The sequence below is a fragment of the Bombus pyrosoma genome, linkage group LG5 (assembly GCF_014825855.1).
Source record: "Bombus pyrosoma isolate SC7728 linkage group LG5, ASM1482585v1, whole genome shotgun sequence".
Taxonomy (NCBI): Eukaryota; Metazoa; Arthropoda; class Insecta; order Hymenoptera; family Apidae; genus Bombus; species Bombus pyrosoma.
In genome coordinates this window covers 7587244-7612684 of record NC_057774.1, presented here as the reverse complement: position 1 = coordinate 7612684, position 25441 = coordinate 7587244, and the positions used below count along the sequence as shown (strand labels likewise).

The following is a 25441-nucleotide window of genomic DNA, read 5'->3' as shown; positions in this document are numbered from 1 at the left end:
TCGAATACTATTTCATATCATATACATAGTCCACACAATATTACAAATTAATACTATATAAAGTATATGGGTGTGTGAAATAAGAAATAATTAGTTCTCAACTTACACATTTTTATTTTCTATAGTCATACATTTACTTGTTATATACGTCCTTCTTATGAAGAACTTCATACGTTCTTATTAACTAATTCATGTAATAAACAAATATTACTATAATGAAAGAAATCCCACACAGTTTCGAAATATTCTTATTTTGTTTTCATAAACCTTTTTTAATAACAATACAAAAGCAAGATCATTTGCAATCGTAATATGAGTTTTGTACAAAATATGTCTTTTCTCCTTTTTTTCTTTCTTTTTATCCTTTTCAATAAAAATTAGAATAATATATGATATATGAAGTTTTTTTTTATATTATTATTGCATAGAATAAAATTTTATTAAAATAATCTGACTTATTAAATGTTTTTCATACGTTCTCATCATAGAAAAGCGAAAACAATTGAAATAATAAATATGTAACATAAAAAACGTGAACTAGATGTCTTGAACAATAAGCAACCAATATAAAAGGAAAATAGTATTTTGCCAAAATTTTCATCTTACAAACTCGTATGGAATACACAGCTTTATGAATATAAGCTTATCGTTTAGATATAAGACAAAACATATCGAATTTGCCACCGCTATATTTTACAAACGACGTGATGTATTCATAATAGGCGAATAGTTTTATAAATTTTATAAGTAGCACATATTTAAAAAATTGACGTAACTTTATAGAAGTTACCAACTGGAACATATATAACATATTTAATTATTCTTGTACGTATAGGTATACTATTTACCATTTTTTGTATTAGTGTTGAAATATTTATTAATATATTGTTATTAAATTACACTAATGATCACTGAAAAAAGAGGGAGGCAGCGATGACGGCGTGTTTCAGTATGTTATTACTCTAATTCTTGTTTATCTCAAGAGTTTGGAATAAAATGTGGAAAAATGTTTGGGTAGTACAAAGAGTAAGAATGACTTCCTTCTAAGACAAAAAACATTCAATTATACATGTTACAATTACGCTAAAAAATAAGAATGCTTATCTTTATAACCACGATACATAGTATTATGTAATTTACTTTATAAATTCGAATTGCCGTTAAACGCATCATTGCATAGAATCAATGATCCTCAATGCTATTCCGACAAATTTGCCTATGGTCAGTTTTTTGCACTAGATAATTAGCAAGTTAATAATTATGTTCTCCTTTCTTGAAAAAAAGATAGAACAAAACTTGTTTTATTCAACTCTGCTAACAGAGTTGGTGGTCCATAATAATGCTTCACACCTCCTTATTTTTATTAATATAAACTGAAACTTCCACAATCTTTCTTGTTTCTCTTGGTAATGTTTTTTAATGCAGTGTGAAACTGCTACCATAAGATGTCCTTCTGCAATTAAAAGATTTAACATTAATGTACAAAGAAGAATTCTTTATATTATAATTTTCAGTTATAGTTATACAATTAGTAGTCCTTATTAGCAAACATAAAAAAACTTACTTTGGTTACAAGGATGTAAAATTACATTTCTCAGCAGCACCCAGATTTAGAGGATTCAATCGGACGTCCATGTTCTATTTTCACCTTATTTGCAGGATCACTGTTTCCACTTGATGGAGGACCCACTCTAAGTTTTATTTCTGCAGCCATTGTCATAAAAGCTTGTTCTACATTCATTGCATTTTTTGCAGATGTTTCTAAGAATGGTATACCAAGTTGGTCTGCATATTCCTATTTACAAAATTACATAAGAAATTAATGCAATTAAAATGTCAATGTTATCATAGCTTTCTTACTTTTGCTGTTGTGTAATCAACAACTTTTTTAGTGTGAAGATCACATTTATTGCCGACCAGCAGCTTATTCACATTATCACATGCATAACGATCAATCTCTTCCAGCCATTGTTTAACATTATTAAATGTTTCTTGATCCGTACAGTCATAAACAACGATAATACCATGTGCACCCCTATAATAAGAACTTGTAATTGTTCTAAATCGTTCTTGACCTGCTGTATCCCAGATTTGTAATTTTATTGTTTTTCCATCTAGATCAATTGTTCGTATTTTGAAATCTACACCAATAGTACTGATATAACTTTCTGTGTATGTGTCATCAGCAAAACGGAGTAGAAGACATGATTTTCCAACTCCAGAATCTCCAATTAAAAGTAACTTAAATAAGTAATCACTGCAAAAAGATGTTTACAATAAATAAGGTTAAATTATATTAAATAAGCAATGTAAATAATTAATTCCAATTTATAATTTATTTTAGTTAATTTATGACGACATTTATTTTTGTTAATATTTAAAGATGTTTTGTTTAATTCCAAAATAAAAAAGCAATCAATACAAGGTCATAAAAACAGGTAAATATATTGTTAAGCATTCTTTGTATACGATGATATATTTTGTTTAACAATAAAAATCTATAATAATTAAACTCAATTGATATAAACATAACTATTTCTAAACAATAAATAACATATGTAAAAGATTATTATAATCAGGAAGTAAAATTACATTGTATTTCACAATAATTATTATATATTTGATCATAAACATAAAACATGAACAATAATTAAAAATTTGGAAAAAAATTAATTTGTAAATATATAGCAAAAACAGCAATCTTTTTTTAAAATCTTAGATATAAAATATCATAACAGTTTTTTTGTTATATATGTACTTTATTTTATTGTTATTTGTATTATTTTCACACATGTAATGTAACAAAACATTCAAACACAATACAAGTAACAACGAACTTTGCCTCATACTTTTTATAACATTCTACAAGATCAATTTTCTCAAATCACTTTAAAAAATTTTTTTCATGTATTCGCGTGTAAGTTTTCCAGATTTAAAGTTTGAATTTATCAAAAATAGTTAACACAGATCAAGAAATGAATTTATACAAAAATTGAAAATAAGAAAAACAACAGAGAATGAATTTCTAAAATATGGCTTGTGAACATGGGTTGAGAGACAAAGAGGGGGGAGGGGATGGTGAATCTGTCAGATAGTAAACGTTAAACAAAACTTTTTCATATTAACGTGGCTGTATAAAACATTAATAGCATTAAGTTTGTCTTTTTAGCCTCGTTCGTTGTTACAGTTATAAATAATTGATTATATATTTCACGAAATGAACATATCTTAGATATACTTATGTCTGCGCAAAAAGAAGTTTACTTACTATTCAGGATTCATTGTGGACATGCTACGCTCAGAACACGCTCACTAATATCGTGTACCGTCGTTAAGGAAATCTAAAAAATGGACACGATTCGTTTCGACGATGTGACGGTAAAGATTCACAGATCACGTTCTTCGATACGAACGAGCTGTAACAATGGCGGTCACGGTAACTCCTCCCAAACCAGCAAATGAAATGTCTACCATTGACGTAATGCCAGAATGGCAGCAGGTGCTGTTTCACTCCCTCTATTTGACGGGACACGAGCGATTCCAGCTCGAGAACCACGTCTGCGCACTTCTTATCTTTTAGGAGCGCTTCTCTTCTCTCTTTTTCCAGGTTTTTCCTTTTTCTCCTCTTATTCTCTAATTCGTGTATTTTTTCCAATATACATTATTTTCAAAATTTATGTTATTATAAATAAATATTGTATCATATACTTAGAAATGCCATACAAATGAAATTGATGTGTTAATCCTTTCCAATTGGATATCGATCGGAAATTGTATTAATCTCATGTATTGTTGTACGTGCATCTAAAATCACGGCCTTAGAACGTATTTTCAAGCTACTGCTACCTGAGTACTATCAGAGATAAGTAAGTAGGAAGATCGCTGATGAGTATAGGAGAATTTCAGTCAAAAGATGCTCAATGAATTACCGCCTCTAACGGTCAGATGGCCGAACTATACGCACATTTCTTCCCCCCAATACGTTTGATGGAAGAAACCACGATACATATGCCGTGAACATAGGGATATATTACTATATCAATGATGTATGCACAGTGAGAGAGGAAATGTGTGTTTGTACGTTCGGTTGTATATACGGGATTGCGGTCATATATTGATATACGCGGGATCACGATTATGTACAGGACCGTAATTTGTACCTACCGGGCCTTACAGAGTTGAACGAAAGCATGCGCTTAATGGTGATTCGAAAACGAGCGGCAAAACGCTGCGCCATGTCGTAGAACGAGCATTTATAAGTATTTGATCGTCATTTTCGTATAAGAAGAGTTGTTTAAATTACATAATTACCAGAAATATGTTAAATGTAGTTTGTGTCGTAAATTGTAAATGCCGTAAATGTGTTGTAAAATGATCGTAAATGATCTAATATCATGAATGAATGAAGATATATACAGAGTGTTTCTAATCTATAAAAAGTTTTTGAAATTTGAAGTAAAAAGTATAGGTTGAAAGGAAATGCTTGTTTATTAATATTATAATTCTGTTTAAAAAAATTAAATTAAATTAGGTTAGATTGATAAAAAATGGATATTGAATGGTTAATAGAAGAAATACATTTAGAATAATAAACATAATCTGACACGTATAAAATGGTCTCACAAATGGTAATAAATGTATTTACGACGTGGTGTAAAATATGTGCACACCTCTGACAATTACACAAATTGTTATACAGAAAATTGTGAATTCGTTAAAAATTATACAATTGTTGCAAACTTTCATATTGAATTGAATAAAAAATTTTATTTTGCAAATGAATAAAGCGTTTAATTATTTCAAATCCATCCGACATTCACAATCCTTAAATTTTTTCCAATTTCGATTCCTTTAAGGAATAAATTACAAAAAAATAACGAAACAGTTCAAGAAAATTGACAAGTATTGGTAAGTATTAAAAGAATAAAATAACATAAAATGTATTTGCAACCAATTCCTGGAAATGACGTCATTTTCTGACAAAATCGGAGAGCTAAAAATTTGGCGTTCGAACGAGCAATTTGTCGGTCAAAATAGTGATTTTGTACGAGGAGAACATGATAGCACAGGAGATGATACAATTTCACTGATTCTTGAAAATAACTTCATATTGCAAGACTATTCTAAAACTGACATTTTCGATTACTGCAAAAATTTTTCGACCGATTTTGTGATTTTGTATTAGGAGAATAGGATAGAACAGGAGGTGGCATAATTTTACTGATTCTTGGGAATGATGTCATACTTCAGGAATTATTCAAAGTTGAAATCTTCAGATTCTCGAAAAATTTATTCGTCAAAATCTCAATTTTGAATCAGGAAAATATAACCTTATAGAAGGTAATACTATTTTGAACTAGTTCTTGAAACTTGACATCATTTCTTAGGATTTTCTTTAAATTTTGCGTGTTTAAATTCTTTAATTTTGTGCTTTTATCTATTTCCCGAATTCAGTGTTTGATTTTTTATAAGATTGGGTAGTAAAAAGGACATAAATAGCAAGATTTTTAAGTGCTGTTGAACTAATCTGACTTATTGAAACTCTTCCTAACTACATTTTATATAATTATTTTACAATAAATAATCTCATTTTCTATTGTAGGTATTATATAATCATTTATTCTAAGAAGATCATTGCTTGTGGTTGCTGTTGGTTGCTGCTGGCTGCTTGTGGTAGGAGCACGAGACCTTACAGCTTCGCTCGTGGACGCTTACACGGTCAGGATTAAAAGTCCTTCCACATTGTTTACACGGGACCAGTTGACTTAAGTGAGATTTCCAACTGGCCTCAGCCATTGCATCCAAGTCAACTGTTATATCTCCCGTTTCTAAGTTACCTGGATACAAATTACCATCGTAAATTAAAAATAATAAATTATTGCATTCATTATTCGCACATGCAATGGGAAAGAATATTATTTTTATTAATTTTACATAATAATTATCAATTGCAGATCAACCCTTCACTTTGCGTGATGAACCAATGGCACAAGGAGCATTTTCAGTATTTGATAAAGCTCGACTTTGTGACTCCTTGACTCTAATCGTGTCTCCCCCTAATCGATATAGTTACACTGACCTTAAGTTCATTGGTAAGGCGTGGGTCATGCAACTGATATTTAATTCCCACGCACAATAATCACTGACTATTAAAGGCTACTATAAAGATTACTGATTCGATATGAATTAAAAGTGAAAAAAGATCCATGCACCTATGCTCCGAATAAAAGCATTCAGGTGAATCGATTACGGGGGTTGTTCAACTCTTGACATCAATTAAACCAAAGTGCATTTTTCCCGCCAATTGAAGTTGCTGCATTTAAAAAATGAACGTAACTATAAAGACATGCAAGTATGATAAGATATTTGACTCACGAGCGTAAATAATTTCAGGTCTCTCTGGCTCTTTTCTTCTTTGACCTGGCGGTAATTTTTGGTTCTCCACGTGCCATTTTTTCAAGCATTGTGGCTCGTGAATGGCTATGCTAGTAGATCCGAAATCTCTACCACATATGTAGCATGTGACCATCTTCTTCTGCACATTGTCCTAAAATCAATTTTCTCCAAATAACTATTTCGTTGATTATCTTCGCCGATTCAATAAGGCCGACTTAAGAGGAAAACACACAATTTTTATTCATAACAATCGATATAAAAAATTTGTACATAAAATTTAACTCGTACAATAGAACACCACTCGTGGATGATCGCGTGGGGACGCTTATGCAAATTGGATAATATAAGCATGCCTTCCTACACGACTCACCCCCGTTGGGCTGCTTAGATTTTCTTGCACGTTCATCATTTCTGACTTCTGTTGCCGGATCGAATCCTTTTTTCGAGGCTGAGACGATTGCTTTTCCTTTTCTATCTGCATTCGCTTGATGCATTGAGGCTCGTGTATTTTTATACTCTTCGTGCCGAAGTTTCTGCCACATGATTGACAAGTAAGCATAGGAGGTCCTACTCGTGACGTACCGGGAGACTTTTCACTAAGGAAGCTTTCTGCTTTCTCTGGCTCGGTATTCTACAGGTTAAAGGATATGTAACAAACATCCTATTAAAGAGTTAAGACTGGATAATCACTTTCACCTTTATAGAAGCTTTACAGCTTTTCTGATGGACTGTCAGTCGTTCTGGTAGAAATGTTCTTCCACATTTCGAGCAGGGAACTAATTGCGCCTAAAATACAATTTGTCATCATTATCTTTTCCCGTGCCTCCATTCAGTGTTCTCTATGATTAACACGTCAGTCAACACGAGAACTTTCAGAGAGGAAAAGTTCTTCTTAACGAAATTTTGAACTTAACGAGTCGCAATGCGGTTCTTAGTTTTTAGATCAAACATGCCGTTGCTCTTAAACAACCAAGCCCGTGATAAATCTAGGGCAGCACCTTGAACACGATAGGACTGGGATATTACAGTGCGTGACATACTCCCTGTGTGGAACCAGAGACTTTACACACGGATTCCGCTGAATACACTGGTATTTCTGTTTCTACGTATGCATAAGAAATGTGCAAGGGTAAGCCTTAACGAGCCATTCCACTATTACGTTTACTATAATCGATTTAATCAGTAGGAAGCATGTTTGTCCATAAAAACATTTGCATACTTTAAATTAACATGGAATTTGCAATTTTGCATCTATTAATACTAATTCTTACAAGGGAAGAAAAATGAATAAATAAACATAAAATAAATGAATGAATATAAAGTATAAATAAATCCAAAATATACGTAAATTAATTAAGTATGTAAATAAACAACCATTTCGATACTATGCATTTTTGACAATCCATGACTTCTTGTATTTAATTATATTACGATTAGATTGCAGAAAGTCATGTAATAATGTTACATCACCGTTTGGGAGAAACAGTCGTCAGCCGTGACAAACATAGTGGAATGACTCATTCAACTAATCGAAGTATGTTACTCCATAAAGACAAATACGGAAACGTTTAACGATTTAGGCAACTTTGCCTGAACTCCTCTCGATGATTAATCAAACCGAATAAAATTTACTTGAATTTTATCGGTTCGACAAAAATCTGGTTTAAGGACGCTACATTTGCCGAATGGAAGACTCACATGCTTAAGGAAATATTTAAATCACAGGATACCTGACTTTCTTCCCATGCTACTGCATTCCATTCTGAATGATTGATGGCGATGTCGGGCCTCTGAGGTATCGGGCGCCTTTGGTTCACGGGTAAAGAATTATTTTCCCGTTCCCACTTCTGCCACCATCAATATTTATCAATTATTCGATTAAGCTTAAAGTTATAACTTTATATATCACTGATGAATAGTGATCATGCTAAATGATAATTATGCTAAATGGTAATTACTTCCTTAAACAGAAATTTATTGCACGAACTTCTAAAAACAAGTAATGCCTTTACGAAAATTAATGCTTATATCAGTGGCTATAATTTTCTTTACATACTCTAATTCATTTTCAGAAGTTCATACGAACGTTATACCAAAAGCTCTAGCGTTTCAAGTATCTAGTTCTAAATTTACAAAGACTCCTTCATAAGACGCAATAAATATCAAATTGGAAGTGGATATGAATTTCAAAGCGATTCACAGTACAGTAACGTAACGAACACACAATCGATCTACACACGATTTGCAACACAGGTAATGTTCTTTCATGAATAGTCTATAGACAAATTTAGACCCAGTCGAGATAGTATACGAATTTATCGAACCGAATGTATATACACTAAAACCGCGACACACGTGTAAATTACATCGCCTCGTGCCAATGTTCAACTATAGCGAATAAGTGTCAGTTCTTGTGTACGTATAAACGTTTCTCATATCCACTAAATAGATATGATCGCGTATGTATATGAATATCGATCTTGCAAAGGGCCTTGATGTATTACGTGTCTTCAGAGATATCCAATGATATTCATGCATTGTATCTCGCATAATCGCGAGTATGAATAATATATGGAGTTCAAGTTCAATGTGAAATTAGATGCTCCCTTCGCAAATACATACCGGGTTACGGTAAACATTTTGTCTATTGATAAACGTGAGATACGCACGCAATTTCTTTTTAACACTGGAATAAATTAAATTTTAATTCAGTAAAACGAAATCTGACGTATTGATAAGGCTATATGAAGTAGCGTGAACGTGTAATAGGAAAAATATTAGCATAGAAACTATTGCATTTTAAACGTGATAAAAAAAATATCGTTCTGAAGCTTTATGAAATTTAAAGGCACGAAGTAAAATAATAATTATAGTTGCGCATTCACGATGTTACTAACCTGCATGCATCTAGGCTCGTGAATAGGAAAGCTGGCGGTACCAAATTCACGGCCACATATGTAACAAGTAATGGTCCTTGGCCCCTTCTTAATTGGCGCTGACGAAGGTCTACTCGATCCATTAGATCGTTCTTGAAGATTTCCTGATTTGAAATCCTGAACAACCATTTCCTCCACTTTGTTCTTGCACTTATCGCTACGAAAATTCAAGGCAATGGGCTTCTGAACAGTTTTTGGTATTGTGGTCCTTGATTTGGAGATCGTAGAACTGTCCTTCGCCTTGGGCTGACTACCCTTCGGATGACTGTGAAACCGCTCTGGTTGGTCCGGCTTTCCACAGCTCTTGCAAGGTTCTGGAGCGCTCTTTGTTGAAGAGGCTGTGAACACTTCCAGATCGTTCTGTATGGTGGGTCTGGAACTCTTCTTCTTCAACGTAGACAAGGAAGGTACTTTGTGGCTGGCTGTTCCGTTTCTAATTGTAGATACATAATTTTATTTTTTATTTCCAACTTTGAATTTATTCTGTTTTTGGATATTTTTCTCATAAACAATTTTTACCATTTCTACAAGCGGAATTTTCTATACATTCTTGTCTTTAAATTTTCTTAACGAATTCCCTAAATTTTCACGAACCTATTGTTGTTGTCATCCAGTTTCGTGTTATCCAAGCTCTTCTTTGTAGACGCCGCATCTTGTCTACTTATGCGCGCTTGTTTCTGCATCCTAGATGATACAACCGACACATCGATGTGACTGAACTTCGAGTCGAGAATTTGTTCAAAGCTCCGTCGTTTGTGGCGTATGGAGAAGGGTCCGCTACACCACGACACCTCACCGTTCGATGCTGGGCTATATTGTTGTCGTTGTCGCTCGACACCGGTGACGTTTTGTCGGTACCTTGACGACGAAGGGAATGACGATGTTCCCCCACTAATTGCTTTTGAGAGACGAAACCGCATCATCGAATCAACGAGTAACTCTTTGCTGAGAAGAGACATGTCCAGCTTGTCGACCAGATCGGGGTCCAGCACAGTTGGTTTTTCGAGATTCGCGGTCTTCGGTCTTTCCGGTTCATTGTGTAAGGAAGCACCGCGTTTCATCTTCGGTGGCCAGGTGCTTGTATCCGGTATCCTTAATTTTCCTCGCTGCTTTCCTTTTTCTAAATCATTTTCGTACTCTTACATTTTTGGATAGAAAGGATTCTCTAGATAGTTGCTCTAAATAATTTTTTCCATTTTAGATCTTTGGATAGATAGGAATCTCTACATAATTGATTTAAATTACCAAAGAACTCATATTAGTAATAAAAATCAATTGATGTTGATTTCTTCTTATGTATAAAAAATAATCTTTGGCTATGGATTGGTCGAAACTATAATGTAGTATGATACGTAATATTGATATAAAATACAACGTAAAGGTTCAAGGTTAATTCCGCTTAAAAAAAAAATACATTTCCATAGCCAGAATTAGAACCCTCTACTTCTAATGCTAATTATTTGGAAGAAATTACCGCCTACGTTTATTCTGGGTTTTTTGCAGTTTTATAGCTCAATTTGCATAAAAGAAAGTCTACATATAAAAGAAATCATTAACTACTACAGCATATGCAGTTTCTCGATGTTAATTAATTGATTAATTTTCTTATTTAATTTCATTACCATTTCCTAATTCAATTTAATATGTAAGGTGCAGTGTTAGAGTACAAATACAATGTCGTTTATTTTGCTTCTTTTTAATAAAAATGTAATAAACTTTACTTACTATCCAGCATATCCAAGTCATCTTTAATTACTAGAAAAGTTTTTTCGGATAAGAACTCCGTCGGGCTTTTTTTCCATTTCATGATTTTTGCGGTCGACGCCGTGATATTGGAGTGAATTATCACTTTGAATTTACAAACAACGTCACGATCAATTGGAAATATTTTGTACTATTTCGATAGTACTGATATAAAAAAAATGTTTTTATATTTTAGAAGTAAACCGGTATTTAGAATTTCATAATAGATCTTTATATAAATTTACCGTGTTTTAAAATAAATAAAAAGTATAGTCGTTCATAATAAAACACACTTGAATTTTCATCATTTCAATCGATTATTGGTAAGAATTTCTGATTCTCTGACGTTTATGGTTATGGAGATTGCAAACTAATTTTTCTTCGGCTATTAAATCGTCCTTTCTCACTATTAGTTCACTTAATTTAACTTCCAACAAAATATTCATGTTGTCACTTTTTAATTATTCTGTAATTCTTTTCGATCGCCATAAAGAAATTTAATTATGGTTCCAATGATATATTTATATATCTATGTATATAAATATCAACTCGATCGCGATATTTTAAACACAAACGATCTTAGTCAATGTTCTAGGTTGTATAGTCACAACGTTGATAGTTCGACGTTTTCAGAATGATCTACAAAACCAGAAGCAGTAAACATACACATAAACGTACTAATAATCATAACTGTGAGACTCTGCACAGGAGAAAATTACGAATTTCTGAAATAAACCATAAATACACGTCTTTCTTTTCAAACATTGTGCATTGAGTACAAATAATACAAACATTTTTTTAGACGACCGACAAAAATGTATTTCTATATTGACCGGTTCGTGAAGATCATTGTAGCGGATTTTATCTTGTTTTACTCAATCAAGAAACTTCATTGTATTGATTTGAATCGTGCGCGACTTCTAGAAATGCGATTTTAAACGCGTAGCCCTTTGTCAGCGAAACAGCCGGTGTACTGAGCTTCGGTTTACCTTGCCATTGGTTACATATAGCTTTTACCTTTCGCTTTGTGGTCGACTGTGTGAGAATACAGGTGGCTACAAAAATCGATCTAACAACTACTATTAAACAACTATGCCGTTGTTCGTTTGTGTATGTTCACGTCGTCAGATGAAAGTTTGTTACCACATTGATATTTTAAACGTGGGTGTATATAAAGAATCTTTTCAAAAATAGACGAGTACTTCTTTTCTTATTAATATGTCAATCGCTTTAATGTTCTTTATAGCTAGTTTTTATATTGATACTTAGTTTGTATGTACTTTGAATATAATTTTAATATTGCTGGATTGATTATTAAACTATGTTATACGATAAAGTGAAACACTATTTAGATAATACTTTCAATTTTGTAACAACGTTTTATTTAAAAACGTGCGGGTATATTTCACATACCGAGAAAGTAACTGCTCTTGCACAGAAAGTTGTGCAATCTTATTCATCTACATACGTCATGAGAAATATGGGTATGCAATGGATAGAATTTTATAGAAAGCAAGTATTTTCTATTTACAATAGTAGTACATATTATATAAATATAAAATATTAATATATTATCGTCTGTATCTATATCGTTTGAAATGGAACCACAATTGAAAAATATTATTGTGGAATTGACACCTAAATCCACGTTTATATGAATATTCCCATTCTCTATTAACGATTTTGAATGCAATATCTTCGTAAGGTGGGCCTGCATGAAATCGTAAAATAGCAAAGTCCTTATTATCTGCACAGGGTGTCTGAAAATGATAACACTTCTGTTAATTAAATATTCAAATCATTAGCAATAAAATAAAATTAATTTGAACGATATATCTTACCAAGAAATATTCAGGAGTCGTGTTTTTATCTATTAAATCCGGATAAAATATATTAAATTTGTAGCCTTGAACGATTTTCGGTGGTGGATTATCCATATCATAATGGGTTTGATTATATTTATTCCATTCGAAACCAGTATGAACTCGATTGAAATATCTTGGTTTTCTGGGTCTATACTTGTCAGACCAAAGATAAATCTGTGCTTCTAAAGATGACTCAACACTAAATTGTGCTTCATCAGAACTCATGTTTTTACGTGCTTCTCTATGCATTGCTTGTTCTTCCGCAGTCATAACATTCTGGATTTTCCGACCTGTACTGAGTACTTGATTTCTTGCATATTCCAACCGCTGATTATCGTCCTCTTCTAAAGTTATTAATGTTCCTGGTTCAAGTTGAGAATAAGGTATATATTTTGGAGAATAACCTCCTGATTCATATTCACAGAAAGATTCTGACAAAAGATCATCAGCTGCATTATTAGTCTCTTGATCATCACTGCAAATATATAAAAAATATTTGTATATTTGGAATTTTTCATATGAGTACATATGATAGAAAGACTACATACTCTGATTGACTTTCTTCACTTTTTTCTATGACTGTATTAGCGGCTTGTTCTTCTCGTTTCTCTGGCTGCTCATCAACTGGTTGCGAACTCTCGATTTCATTTTCCGTTCTAGCTACACCTTGTTCGGCAATTAAAACTTCCAATTTTTTACGTAAATTTTCTTGATGCCGATCTCTTAATCGTGCTCTTGCCATATGCGCTGAGGAGTATAAATGACTGATACAATCATGCGAGTTAAATAATATGATTCAAAGTATACATAGGTAATTTTTAATGCTTACCTTTAAGTTGAGACAAAAGACTTTCCCAATATCCTATATCAACGCCTTCAGGCTTTCCTGTAATTTTTGCTTCAATCTGTAGTTGCAATGCTTCTAATTGTGCTGCTGTTTTTCCTTTAAAAATAGCAGTCACATCTTTAGCAACTGATTCATGTATTCCTTCTCTTCTACCCACAGCTGGAAAAATACAGTAAATTTGTAAAAACTATAAAAACAAAATTTCACTTGTGTAAGCAAAAAAAATATACCTACCAACTTCGTACTCTGATCTCTCTAATTTTCTCAATTTATGCAGTTCATCTTCAACAATTACTGTAATGTCATTCCAATAATCTAAATTTTTTCCACGTTCCAATTCTTTATAAACTTTAATATCTTCAATGAGATCTTCTAAATCCTTCACATGTAATCCACGTAAGTAAGTGTAAGGTTCATGCATTTCTACAGCATCAACTTCTTCCTCTGCACTGATGTATTTGGCAAGAAGATCGATTGGTTTTGCACGACCATCTTGTATTCTTATACGTGATCTTAATCTCGCCTGTTCTAAATGAAACTGATCTTCCTGTCTTGCCCATTGTTCCAATTGAGCAGCTTCTTTTCCTCTTTGGAGCATTGTCATCTCTTCTTCTCTTTGTTGTCTTTCTAATTCTCTCTCCTGTCTTCTTTTTTTAACTTTTTCTAATTCTCTTTTATTTTCTTCTTGTTTATGCCTATTCCTAATTTCTAGTTCTTCCCTACTTACACCAAGTAAACCTTCCTTTTCAAGTTTTTTAGACCATACGAATGTGGAAAGTAAATTTCCATCACCAAATGGATTATCTGTATTTGTATAATGTAAATAATCATTATCCCAGCCCATTCTTTCTTTTCTTTTACGTTCCTTAGCTTCCTTCTTTTTTAAACGCCGTAATCTTTTTTCCTCTGGTGTTTCTGTAGCTTTCATCAATTCCTTTTGACGTTTCTTGTCTTCGATTTGTTTTTGGCGCTGTTTCTGAAGCTTTTCTAAAAGCTTTGTAGAATCTGATGAAGAATTAGATGAGGATGAATCGCTAGAATCACTTGGACTTGATGAAGATGACGAAGATGATGATCTAAAATGAAAGAAAATTAGAAAATAATGAACTTTTAATCCATAACCTCAAAAGTGATTATTTGAAAGTGTTTACTAACCTTCTTCTGCTTTTATGTTTCGAGGATTTTTTACGAGATTCGCGTGATTTTGAAGAATCTCTGTATCTACATTTTTTATATTTTTGACTACAGCTTTTAGAGTGTTTATGTCTCGATTTTGATCTTTTAGAATGGCTATCATAGTCACTGTCACTGTCCTTACGAGAAATTCTACCTTTATATTTATATCGATTCGTATCGTCCTTTTTTGATCGTTCACGGCCTTTTCTATGAGAATACTTCTCCATTTTTAATAAAAATATGAATATTGTATATTTTCACAGAATGTTAATATTATTTGATATTACTACCTTGACACTTAACCTCACGAAACATATTTTCTCAATGTATTGAGGACATTGAACGCCATCATTGAATTTAGGACAGCTGATTCCTGTTTACTACGTGTGTAAATTTCCGTTTATATTTAATGAAACAAAAATACACAATAAATATTAAATATTTTTATAATTTCATAAAAGTATAATGAGTTGATAAAAATTATTTGATTATTGTTTCTATCTTTTTCATATAATCATTTTTTAATGAACTGTCAATGACTAGGGAGTAGCTTTCTTCCACTCTTCTTGATGTTACATCCGTTAAACTTTCAAATTTGTGGGTATACGTTGTAGAAGGAAGGTTTTCGAAAACACTCGGCTGCGTTTTATAGTGTTTAGTGGTGAATTGCCTCGAGCATTTGTGATAATTCTGATTGGATTAAGATGTCGAACAAGATGTATTATTCAGATAAATACTACGATGATAAATACGAATATAGGTTGGTATAAATAACAGCAGCATATTATAATGTCTCATTTAGATTTCGATTTTGGCCAAATGTGCCATTTTGAATCGTTTTGCTATATGTACAAGTATACACTTTCTAATTATATATTCATGTTGATATTTTCTTGATGATATCATCCGAAAATTTTCTTGTAATGAGGGATGTATTCATTTCGTTATATTTTATATACCTAATTCCATAACTTCTTTGTCTAATTTTTGGACGCAAAGGTAACGTATCATTTAAATGGCCGTCTGGCACGTTCTTTTGTTTGCTTAGTAGCCTACTCACTCTTAAACAATATTGAAATTGGGATGGAGAGATTAAAAGAAAGATAGAATATTATAAAATGCTAATACAGTCATGCAAATTTCATGATCTTTCTTATTGAAATATGCATATTTTTACTTAAAAAAGTACTTTCTAATTACCATATTTTACAGTATGTTGCAAATTTCTTTTACATTATTATTTTAATTCAAACTAGTTTATTCAATTGTTTATTAAAATTCACCATTTTAAAAATAGTGTATAAATAAAAACATAAGATTATTGGTAATACATATATGGATGTATGTATATATTACTTATGGTTCTTTTATTAGGCATGTAGTACTACCAAAAGAAATGATTAAATTGGTTCCAACTACTCATCTCCTCTCGGAACAAGAGTGGAGAGCTATTGGTGTTCAACAAAGTCAAGGATGGGTTCATTATATGATTCATAAGCCAGGTATGCCAACTGGTTGAATTCTTTATATATTATTCAAATTTTATTATTATCATCCCCTGTTCTTTACTTTAAATTGTATTTACAAAATAAATTTTTAATAGAAGATTAGTAGAAGTATTTTAATTGGTAAATACTTGTGTTTCAGAACCTCATATTTTACTCTTTAAAAGGAAAATAACATCTCCACCGCCAGAAAATTAATTGTACTGACAGCAATGTAACAATTTGTAAATAATACTCCAAATCATTGTTAATATTCATAAAACAACTCAATTATAGCAGCTGATCATTCTAGTGGCTTGTAAAATCAATATTAATGCAATGTTAAGTTGATAAATTTATATTTAAAATTCACTGAGACAGAGTAACAATTTTGTTCTTTCTAAATTCTTTGTGGAAATAACGTAATTCATTGTTTTAATTTTTCCTTTTAATATGTCATTCCAAAAAATCAACAAGAGAATTATGTATATATGTCTATAAAATCCCTTAGTTCTTAATTACAGTTTAAATAGTACTTATATTTTGGATTTACCATGACAGCTTGGTATTTCATTTAATAAGTAAAATTTGAGTATTCTGATTCTTTTCTGAAAATCATAGTTCTGTAGCAGAATTAGTTATTCTGTTAAGGATTTATTGAGTAAAGAAAATTGTCATTTTGTGATTAAAGTGCCTTATACAAATGTACTAACTCTTAAGGTATATTTTAGTATTACATGTTTAGAATAATCATTCCATATGTTTAACAAGAATGATATAGTGGAAAAGTGTGACTTTAAATGTTAAGCTTTCACCAGTTACACTGATTTTAATCTAGAATTCCAATATTAATAATTAAGTATCAAATTCTGCATTCATTACATATGTTGCCATACAATTTCTTATATCATTCAGAATTACATATTGCTCTTAGTTTACATATAATGTTATCTAGAAGCTGCTCTCTAATTATATGTATTTTTTGCAACATTTTATCAGTATTTCCGAAAAATAATTTTTACGTCTAAGTATTAAATGATTCTCTTATTTTTATTAAATGAAACCTATATTCTTTGTCCATTCTTAAATAAACATTTGTAACAAATACATGTCAGTTTAATTTTATTTTCCTTAAATAATTTTATTCGCGAATATGTGATATGCATTGTAATTATTTGTATCAGAATATAATTTTCAACGAAGAATTATGCAAACCAAGTTGCGTTGATACAAGATACGCGTGTTTCTTCATTTGTATTCTTGGGCGACAAAAAGTGAAACAAATTTAGCCGAATATGCGAGAAAGGAGGGGCAGAATAATTAACACAATCACGTGACTGACCTCAATCCAATTATACAAACATCGTCCCTAGCGGTCAAGTAATTCTCACACTAATTTTTGTAAATTTTACATTAATTAAATCATCGTTTATGAACTGACGTATATTGCGTGCTACAGTTCGTTTCACTTTTATTACATAATTTCGTTACCATTTCTAACAAGGAAGCAAGCGATTAGCGAAATCTATCAAGATTAGAAAAAATTAATTTACATTTTTATAATTAAACCAAATAACTAAAAATAATATCTGCAAATCAAATAAAAAAAACATTGCGCTATATATGTATAATAACATATTTTTTTGAAATTTAAAATACCAGCGCTATATCATTTTTTCATTAACAGTTTCATCCAAAAATATACGATATGTATTTCGTAATAATTATGATTTGACTTGTACGTGTGCCAATTACCGAACTGTCTACTATATAAGGTATAACCATTCATTCAAGTTTCGAATGTATGTGTCGATTGAGGCACACGCGGTTTCGCAAACCGCGTGTATGTTTGCGCGCGTGCAACATCGTAGGATCTCCGGCTACATGGTGAAGGTACGTAAGAAAAACGACGAAGAGGGACGATAGTGTAGTCGGAGTTCGGTGAAAGGGGGCAAAAGGATGCCGAGGCACAGAGAAAGAGAAAAAGATAGAGGGAGAGAGAGAGGTGGGATATCAAAAGCAAAGGGTGATGGAGAGGGAAAGAGATAGTTGATTTCTGACGCACACATGGTTGCATCCGTACTATTCCGTACGATACGAAGGGCTCTGTTCTCATGGGCCGGTCGCCGTCGCCGACAGTCCACGAGAACAGAGCGTACCGATAGTACGACGATCGCGCTCGCGGGAAGAACAACATTTCGCGTACTCTAAATCGAAGCGTGATCAGCATCCCGATTAAAAAATTAGCACGCGCTCAACGTGATTCGATTGCATTGCCGCGCACGCAGTTTCTTCTATCGACGACCACAATCGTGAATAGAACTAATTTATCGGGTAAGTCAATTTTTTTTTATAAATATCCAAAGCGAATATTTATAAAATATACGAGATATATCATTTTTAGGGAAATGAAAGCATTCGTGGTTGAAAGCCGTTGTAGTTCAATGACATGGTAGTTTTGTAGAAACCTGATAGCGATAATTTACTTTTACTTTTTTAACAGTGATATAAGAGATAAACGTCTAAACAATGTGACAGGAATCAAAGGGTAAATAAAGTCGTGTCTCGTTGCGCTCATCTTTGCCCCGACTGTAATTATGATCTACATAACACTTATGACTTTTCTCATTGCGTATCGTTAGATGTATCTATTGTAAAACATGTATCTATTGTGCTAGTGTAAAAAAAGTCGAATGATTTGATACAATGCGCATCTTGTTTCCACGATAGTCAATCCACGTGCACAATAGAGAAATAGAAATTGATCGCGCAAAAATATGGCCGGAAAATGTTTGATTTCGGTATTGTTTTAAAATGTGTTGTATATCGAGAAAACTATATGTATCTTTAAATAGACATAAATCAAGGAAAATTGCACCTTTATAAAAGTCTGCAGAAAGCTAAAAAGAAATTCCTTAGTCATTATCATCTTGATATGACAAACAAACGCTTGAAATTACGATTTTCCATGTATATAATTTTTTCTTTTCTTCTAGACATGTGACATCAGTGTTATCTGTGCATTGAACATCTTTATTTAGACTTACTCATAGATACGCGCTTCGCACAGTAAATCCATAATTAGCATGCTTCTTTGTTCATTTGATGAATAATATATCAAGTGTGTTTCAAATTTTTAGAACGTCGCGCCTTCATCGTACGGTTACTATCGCCATGTGCGGTTCAAACAAGAATGGCACGTGTATTTGGTTCCTATCGTCTACTTTCATTTGCCCTCGCCCGGAGCGCATATAAATCGAATCTTCTATTTTACTTAATAATCATGTCAACACGAGATCAATTTCGGTTACGTCTCTCTTATTTTTCTTTTTCCCTTTTTCATATCCGTGGAATCAGTATGAAAACTTCCGCCGCGCATGAAGAAAAATAATGACAAATTTTTCTGCGGTATACAATTTTATTAGTGGATGGAACGTAAAGGCAGATTTCCAGGACAGTTTAAACCGGTTAATACCAGTTTCTGCGAGATATACATACATACATATATGTATACATAGCACGATGACGAGAAAATTTGTAATCTTAATTTATATTTTTATTCATTAATTAATCTTATCAGTTTAATATTAATTGATCGAAGATTCTTAATACAAACATGTATGCATCTTTTATAATAAATTTTGATAGATTTAATTACGCCATACCGTTTTTATGATAAGAATATTTGATACCGGATGCTACCGGAATTAGGGAATAAACATGAACTTAACACCATGTACTATAGGGTTAATTGGTGCTGTCAGATGATGGGTATGCTTGCACGATGGGTGTCGCGGGCAATATTTAAATGAACAATTAACATTTATGAATATTTCATATCGTTTGTGTTATATAATAAGTTATATTATGCATCATCTAACATGATGATTAAAATGCAGGATCAATGAGTCTTGCAGTACGCCTTGAGGATTGTTTTTCTGTTCACTTTCGTAATTATATGGATAAGTATACGTTTTGTGTTTACATTCCATTTATAGAATATTTTGCTAGACTTACGATCAAGAACATGTTACAAATACCCTGATAATACCGGTTTCAATTATTGCTTAATATATTTTACCGATAATAAAAAAGTTTAATGCAAGAAAGTTATAAAAATATTTCAATTTGCTCGAATTAGGTCTGAATATACACAGCATATAAAATTGAAAATACATAAAACTTATATGTAATTTTAAATAAGCCAAATTATGAATTAAAAAGTTAAAGAAATTGATTATTTGCAACCAACAAAATTGATGGGAAACGTAAATAAGGTAATTGCATTATGGAACAATACCTCCCGCAAGATAAAAGCGTAATTTATGATAGTATAGTAATAGGGGCACAGACCACTACCGTGTTTAGAGACGTTTAGTAATATAAAATTAATTGGTCTATATTTACCTGCATTAATTGCTCATGAATCTCAACCAACGTTTAAATCTGGAACACTCTATAGTATCTTATATTTATCCATTATTTCACTCCCACATGTCAGTCTTATCACGGTCTTCCACACATGTGCAAATATTTTAATATGTTTACAGTTATAAGAACGACGTTACATTTCGACAGGCTGGCATAAAAAGATAGTAGAATAATTAGGGTGCTATCTCTTTCATACATATACTATATATATAATTTAATGTTTCATATATCGTGCCTGAAGCAATATCTTATTATCATATTGCTAGAAGGACTTGTGTAATGTATTTCTGAGAAATGTTATGTTAATTTTAGTCAAGACGCAAATTTACATCGATTTCGCGCTGTATTAAGTAATACTAAAAATATTGTTGCTTTTTTTTAGGATAGACAGACGACATGGCTCATCCAAAAAAATGGAGAAGTTGCATGTCAGAAAACATGCTGACAATGCTTACAGTAGCCGCTGTAGTGGCGGGTACAGTTCTCGGTTTCATCTTAAGAAATGTCAGAGACGAACCATGGACAAAGCGCGAAGTTATGTATATTCAATTTCCGGGAGACATATTTCTTCGAATGCTCAAAGCGCTTATATTACCACTAATCATTGCCAGCATCGTTAGCGCAATCGGCGGATTAGATCTTAATTTATCTGGTAATTAAAAAGACATGTGTATACTTTTTGCAAAAAAAGTTTTACAGATAATCGTTTGTGACGAATGGATTGCGTGGGTGTACAAACTTGTTTACGTGAAGATGCCTGGTTTGGTGAAACACAGATTACCGGTATTTTCTGGTGTGATTTAGCTTAGTCAGAGAGAAAACAATTCCGATAACAGATGTCCTATCTTTCTAAATTATTAATTTGGAAGCATTAATGACCTAATAATTACATAAGAAAGAACAATAATAGATACTCTCTCTCTCGAACCGGCATTTTCCCGTTCATATTCTATTTTTCGTTGTTTAAACGATTGAACATGATGATTTGTTATCTCACAGCATCCACGTTTTGTGAAATACTATTACATATTAATCCTAGTATATCATTAAAAGAACGAAATAAAAATTTTGAAATGTATTTAATTTATAGGAAAGATTGGTATAAGATCAATTTACTATTATGCATCAACGACAATATCTGCTGTAATTCTTGGTATAATTTTGGTCTTAATTATTAGACCTGGAGAATACAGTACACATGGTATGATCGCAAAGGATAATGTAGCGCCAACTAGAGATATTACAACTACAGACACAATATTAGATTTAATCAGGTATAGCAATAAATATTACATTTGTATTACAATAAGTTTCGACTTTTTTTACAAAATTTTATTTTTAGGAATGTGTTTCCGCCGAATCTTGTACAGGCTTGTATTTCTCAGGTATATTAATTTTCCTATAAACATTATTGATTAATATTGTATAATAAAAATTTTAATTAATTAATATTGTGCTTTAGTACCGCACAGTACTAATAGAGCCCAAAAATAAAACAGGGGGTAAATATTACATTTAAATTAAATTTGTTTATAATTGTAATTCTATTAATGTATTTTATAAACAATTTAATATTTTTTCCAGTAAACAACATACAAGATTGGGACATAAGTCATAAATATGGAGATGGTATGAATACTTTGGGCTTGGTTGTATTTGGAATTGTGTTAGGAATAGCTCTTAGTAAAATGGGTGAACAAGGAAAAATTCTCTTATCTTTTTTTGACGCTTTATCCGAAGCAACAATGCTTATTACTAGATGGGTTATATGGTAAGCGAATGACATAACAAATTATTTATTTAATTAATTTAAGTCATGCAAAAAATTTTATTTTTTTATAGGACATCTCCAATTGGTGTGCTCTTTCTTGTTACTTCAAAGCTTTTAGAAATTGAGGATATTGGTGCTATTGCTGGACAATTAAGTTTATATTTCATTACAGTATTATTAGGTTTGATTATTCATGGCTGTGTAACACTTTCTGTTATATTCTTCATTTGCACAAAGCAGTTGCCATTTAAACTCATAGGCAAGATGACTCAAGTTTTGGCTACAGCATTTGGTACCTCATCAAGGTGAATTATATGAATTCATTCATTCTAGAAAACGTGTCAGTAAAAGTTTGGGATTTATAAATAATTTATTTTTATGAATACAGCACTGCCACATTGCCAGTAACAATACAGTGTTTGGATAATATAGGTGTAGACCAGAGAATTACAAGATTTGTTGTTCCAATTGGTGCTACTATTAATATGGATGGGACTGCATTATACGAAGCTGTTGCTGCAATTTTTATAGCTCAAGTCAGGAGAATTCCATTGACTCTCGGCAATGTTATTGGTGTTAGGTAATTGTTGAATTAAATGAATTGAACTTTGAAACTTAAGCTTAAAATCTTAATAACTTTGATGGTTTGATATACTTTTGTAGTATAACAGCAACTGCAGCCAGCATTGGAGCTGCTGGCATCCCACAAGCTGGTCTTGTTACAATGGTTATGGTGTTAGATACTGTAGGATTGCCTGCTGAAGATGTAACACTTATTATTGCAGTAGATTGGCTCCTGTGAGTTATCCGCTTTGGCATAATTATTAATCAAATTAAAATTTTTTACATTTTAAATAATTGTTAAATTCGCCTATAGGGATCGTTTCCGAACCACGATAAACGTCATATGCGATGCACTCGGAGCTTATGTTATTGAACATTTAAGTAAAAAAGATCTTGAAGCAAGTGCAAACCTTCAGGAGGAAACAATCGAATTAGCCAGAGTGAGGAAAGCAGATGCATAATTTTTTAGTTTTCTTGTTACAAATTCGCCATGATATTATATGAACACAATTTTACTGTGTTCATAATATTTTTTATATACTTTATAGTCAATAATTTGTACTAATGTATATTCATGTTGACTCTAATTTTAATTTATATGATAATCTACACATAATTATGTAATTACTAAGTATTTTAATCACAAAAATACTGTTAGATACTTAAAAAGATTATTACTGTTGCATACTTAACAAAAAAAAGTGATCAAGTATTAATGTACTTTGAAAGGTCAAACCTTGATTTATTTATATTCATAAATGTATTAAAAATACATAGTTTTTCTTATTTAAAAAAAATATTTTATTGCAATTACTTTTCTATGTGAAATTTTAAATATTACATATTCCATTATATTAAAACATTCCACAGATTTATAGAATACAACTAATATAAAAATGATATTTAATACTGTTTCACTTCTGTACATATATAATATTTATTAATTTAGATTTTATTAATATAATCTTAGGAATAATCTCTTCTAATCATATTTGAAAATGTACATTATGAATTCTTTCTATAGTTTCATATTCTTAAATTATATGAATTCCTTTAAAATTTGTTCAATTATATCTTTAAAAATGCTTGTTTAATCATAAACATATATATACCTTGAAAATAGCGAAGATTTGTATTTACATTTACAAAGCAATTCTTTTATACAATTATGTGTCTAAAAGAACTTAACACCTTGATTATCATCAAATAAAATTAATTCTGCTTTCTTATTTCCTTCCAGTGTTTTAAGTGCTCTGATTAATACTTCTGTATCAAGTCCATAAAATTCTAAAAACAGGAAACATTTGTTTTACATCACAATTTTTCCTTAAATACAACTTTTATAAAAGTACATACCCTGATTTGTTGTATCTTCTCCTTGTGTTAACTCAAATAAAGTACATACGGAACCAACAAATCCATTCTCTTGTGCCCAGTTATAAATAATTTCACCCCATTCTTCCAAAGTATGCCAATAAATTAGCCACCTTTGTCTTGTCTTATCTAATGGGCTTGCATTCCCTGATCTTGCTAATTCTTCCAATACCAATAAGATAGCCTCTGATGGTAATTTGCCTGTTTCATATATTAAGGAATAAATTTGTAGGCAAGTAATAAGTTTATCATTTTACTCAATCATTATTATTGTAAAAAGGATACGATTAATTGCAGTATTATTAAATAACGGACTTGAATGCACTTCTCTTATATCTATAATAGCTTGTTTTGTTATACGATAATATTCTAGGATTAAACTTTTCCATGCTGCTAATTGTTTAGCTCTAGTATCTGAATGAGGCTGAAGTCTGAAAGTTTTCATCAAATATTTAAATATATAGAATATCAGAAGCTATGCTTATGTATGTACATAAATCATAGTTTAAAATAGATGATCAACATAACCTATTAATACTTACGTAAAAAAAGGAGGAAAACTGTATTGCCATGGCCATTCAATTTCTGCCATTATTATTAATATATCAAAAAACTTATGTGAATCACACGATGATACAAGTAGTTATACCTCCGAAATATTCTTCATAACAGAAAATGATACTTCTGAAAATTCCAACAATAGGAACAAGTATTTCTAAATATGTCATCTACAATGACATATTTACGAATGTACATATACATGAATGCGGCTGGGTGGTTGATTGGCTATCTTGTCACTCTGAAATTGTTTTCTTAGAATAAAAACTATATTGTAAGAAAAATTAATCAGTTAT

General features: G+C 31.6%; 5 protein-coding genes across 6 annotated transcripts; 2 read left to right on the top strand and 3 right to left on the bottom strand.

The window, feature by feature from the left end:
- Positions 1-94: 94 nt before the first annotated feature.
- Positions 95-3778, bottom strand: LOC122567460 (ras-related protein Rab-1A). Its single transcript, XM_043725980.1, has 4 exons — positions 3269-3778; positions 1861-2257; positions 1565-1795; positions 95-1453 (listed from the first exon to the last, which is right to left on the bottom strand). The coding sequence occupies exons 1-3, from the start codon at positions 3289-3291 to the stop codon at positions 1595-1597; spliced, it is 621 nt and encodes a 206-aa protein (XP_043581915.1). The 5' UTR covers positions 3292-3778; the 3' UTR covers positions 95-1453; positions 1565-1594.
- Positions 3779-5512: 1734 nt separating this feature from the next.
- On the bottom strand, positions 5513-15327 carry LOC122567703 (cactin). Its single transcript, XM_043726580.1, has 12 exons — positions 14943-15327; positions 14022-14863; positions 13770-13946; positions 13489-13687; positions 12917-13415; positions 9927-10393; positions 9294-9765; positions 8127-8243; positions 7093-7182; positions 6767-7027; positions 6376-6547; positions 5513-5837 (listed from the first exon to the last, which is right to left on the bottom strand). The coding sequence occupies exons 1-12, from the start codon at positions 15188-15190 to the stop codon at positions 5632-5634; spliced, it is 3750 nt and encodes a 1249-aa protein (XP_043582515.1). The 5' UTR covers positions 15191-15327; the 3' UTR covers positions 5513-5631.
- Positions 15328-15537: 210 nt separating this feature from the next.
- LOC122567702 (cyclin-dependent kinases regulatory subunit) lies at positions 15538-16759 on the top strand. Its single transcript, XM_043726579.1, has 3 exons — positions 15538-15723; positions 16338-16465; positions 16611-16759. Exons 1-3 carry the CDS (start codon positions 15668-15670, stop codon positions 16664-16666), a joined length of 240 nt encoding a protein of 79 aa, XP_043582514.1. The 5' UTR covers positions 15538-15667; the 3' UTR covers positions 16667-16759.
- Positions 16760-18321: 1562 nt separating this feature from the next.
- On the top strand, positions 18322-24010 carry LOC122567693 (excitatory amino acid transporter 1). Of its 2 annotated transcripts, none has more exons than XM_043726560.1 (10): positions 18322-18340; positions 21261-21530; positions 21969-22152; positions 22221-22263; positions 22341-22380; positions 22463-22649; positions 22721-22954; positions 23038-23229; positions 23313-23447; positions 23527-24010. In XM_043726560.1, exons 2-10 carry the CDS (start codon positions 21275-21277, stop codon positions 23672-23674), a joined length of 1419 nt encoding a protein of 472 aa, XP_043582495.1. In that variant the 5' UTR covers positions 18322-18340; positions 21261-21274; the 3' UTR covers positions 23675-24010. The 2 variants fall into 2 exon arrangements, with proteins under 2 accessions (XP_043582495.1, XP_043582493.1); XM_043726558.1 differs by lacking the exon at positions 18322-18340 and adding an exon at positions 18574-18781.
- Positions 24011-24322: 312 nt separating this feature from the next.
- Positions 24323-25316, bottom strand: LOC122567701 (vacuolar protein-sorting-associated protein 25). The gene is made up of 4 exons (XM_043726578.1): positions 25130-25316; positions 24873-25018; positions 24570-24788; positions 24323-24500 (listed from the first exon to the last, which is right to left on the bottom strand). Exons 1-4 carry the CDS (start codon positions 25177-25179, stop codon positions 24388-24390), a joined length of 528 nt encoding a protein of 175 aa, XP_043582513.1. The 5' UTR covers positions 25180-25316; the 3' UTR covers positions 24323-24387.
- Positions 25317-25441: the final 125 nt, after the last annotated feature.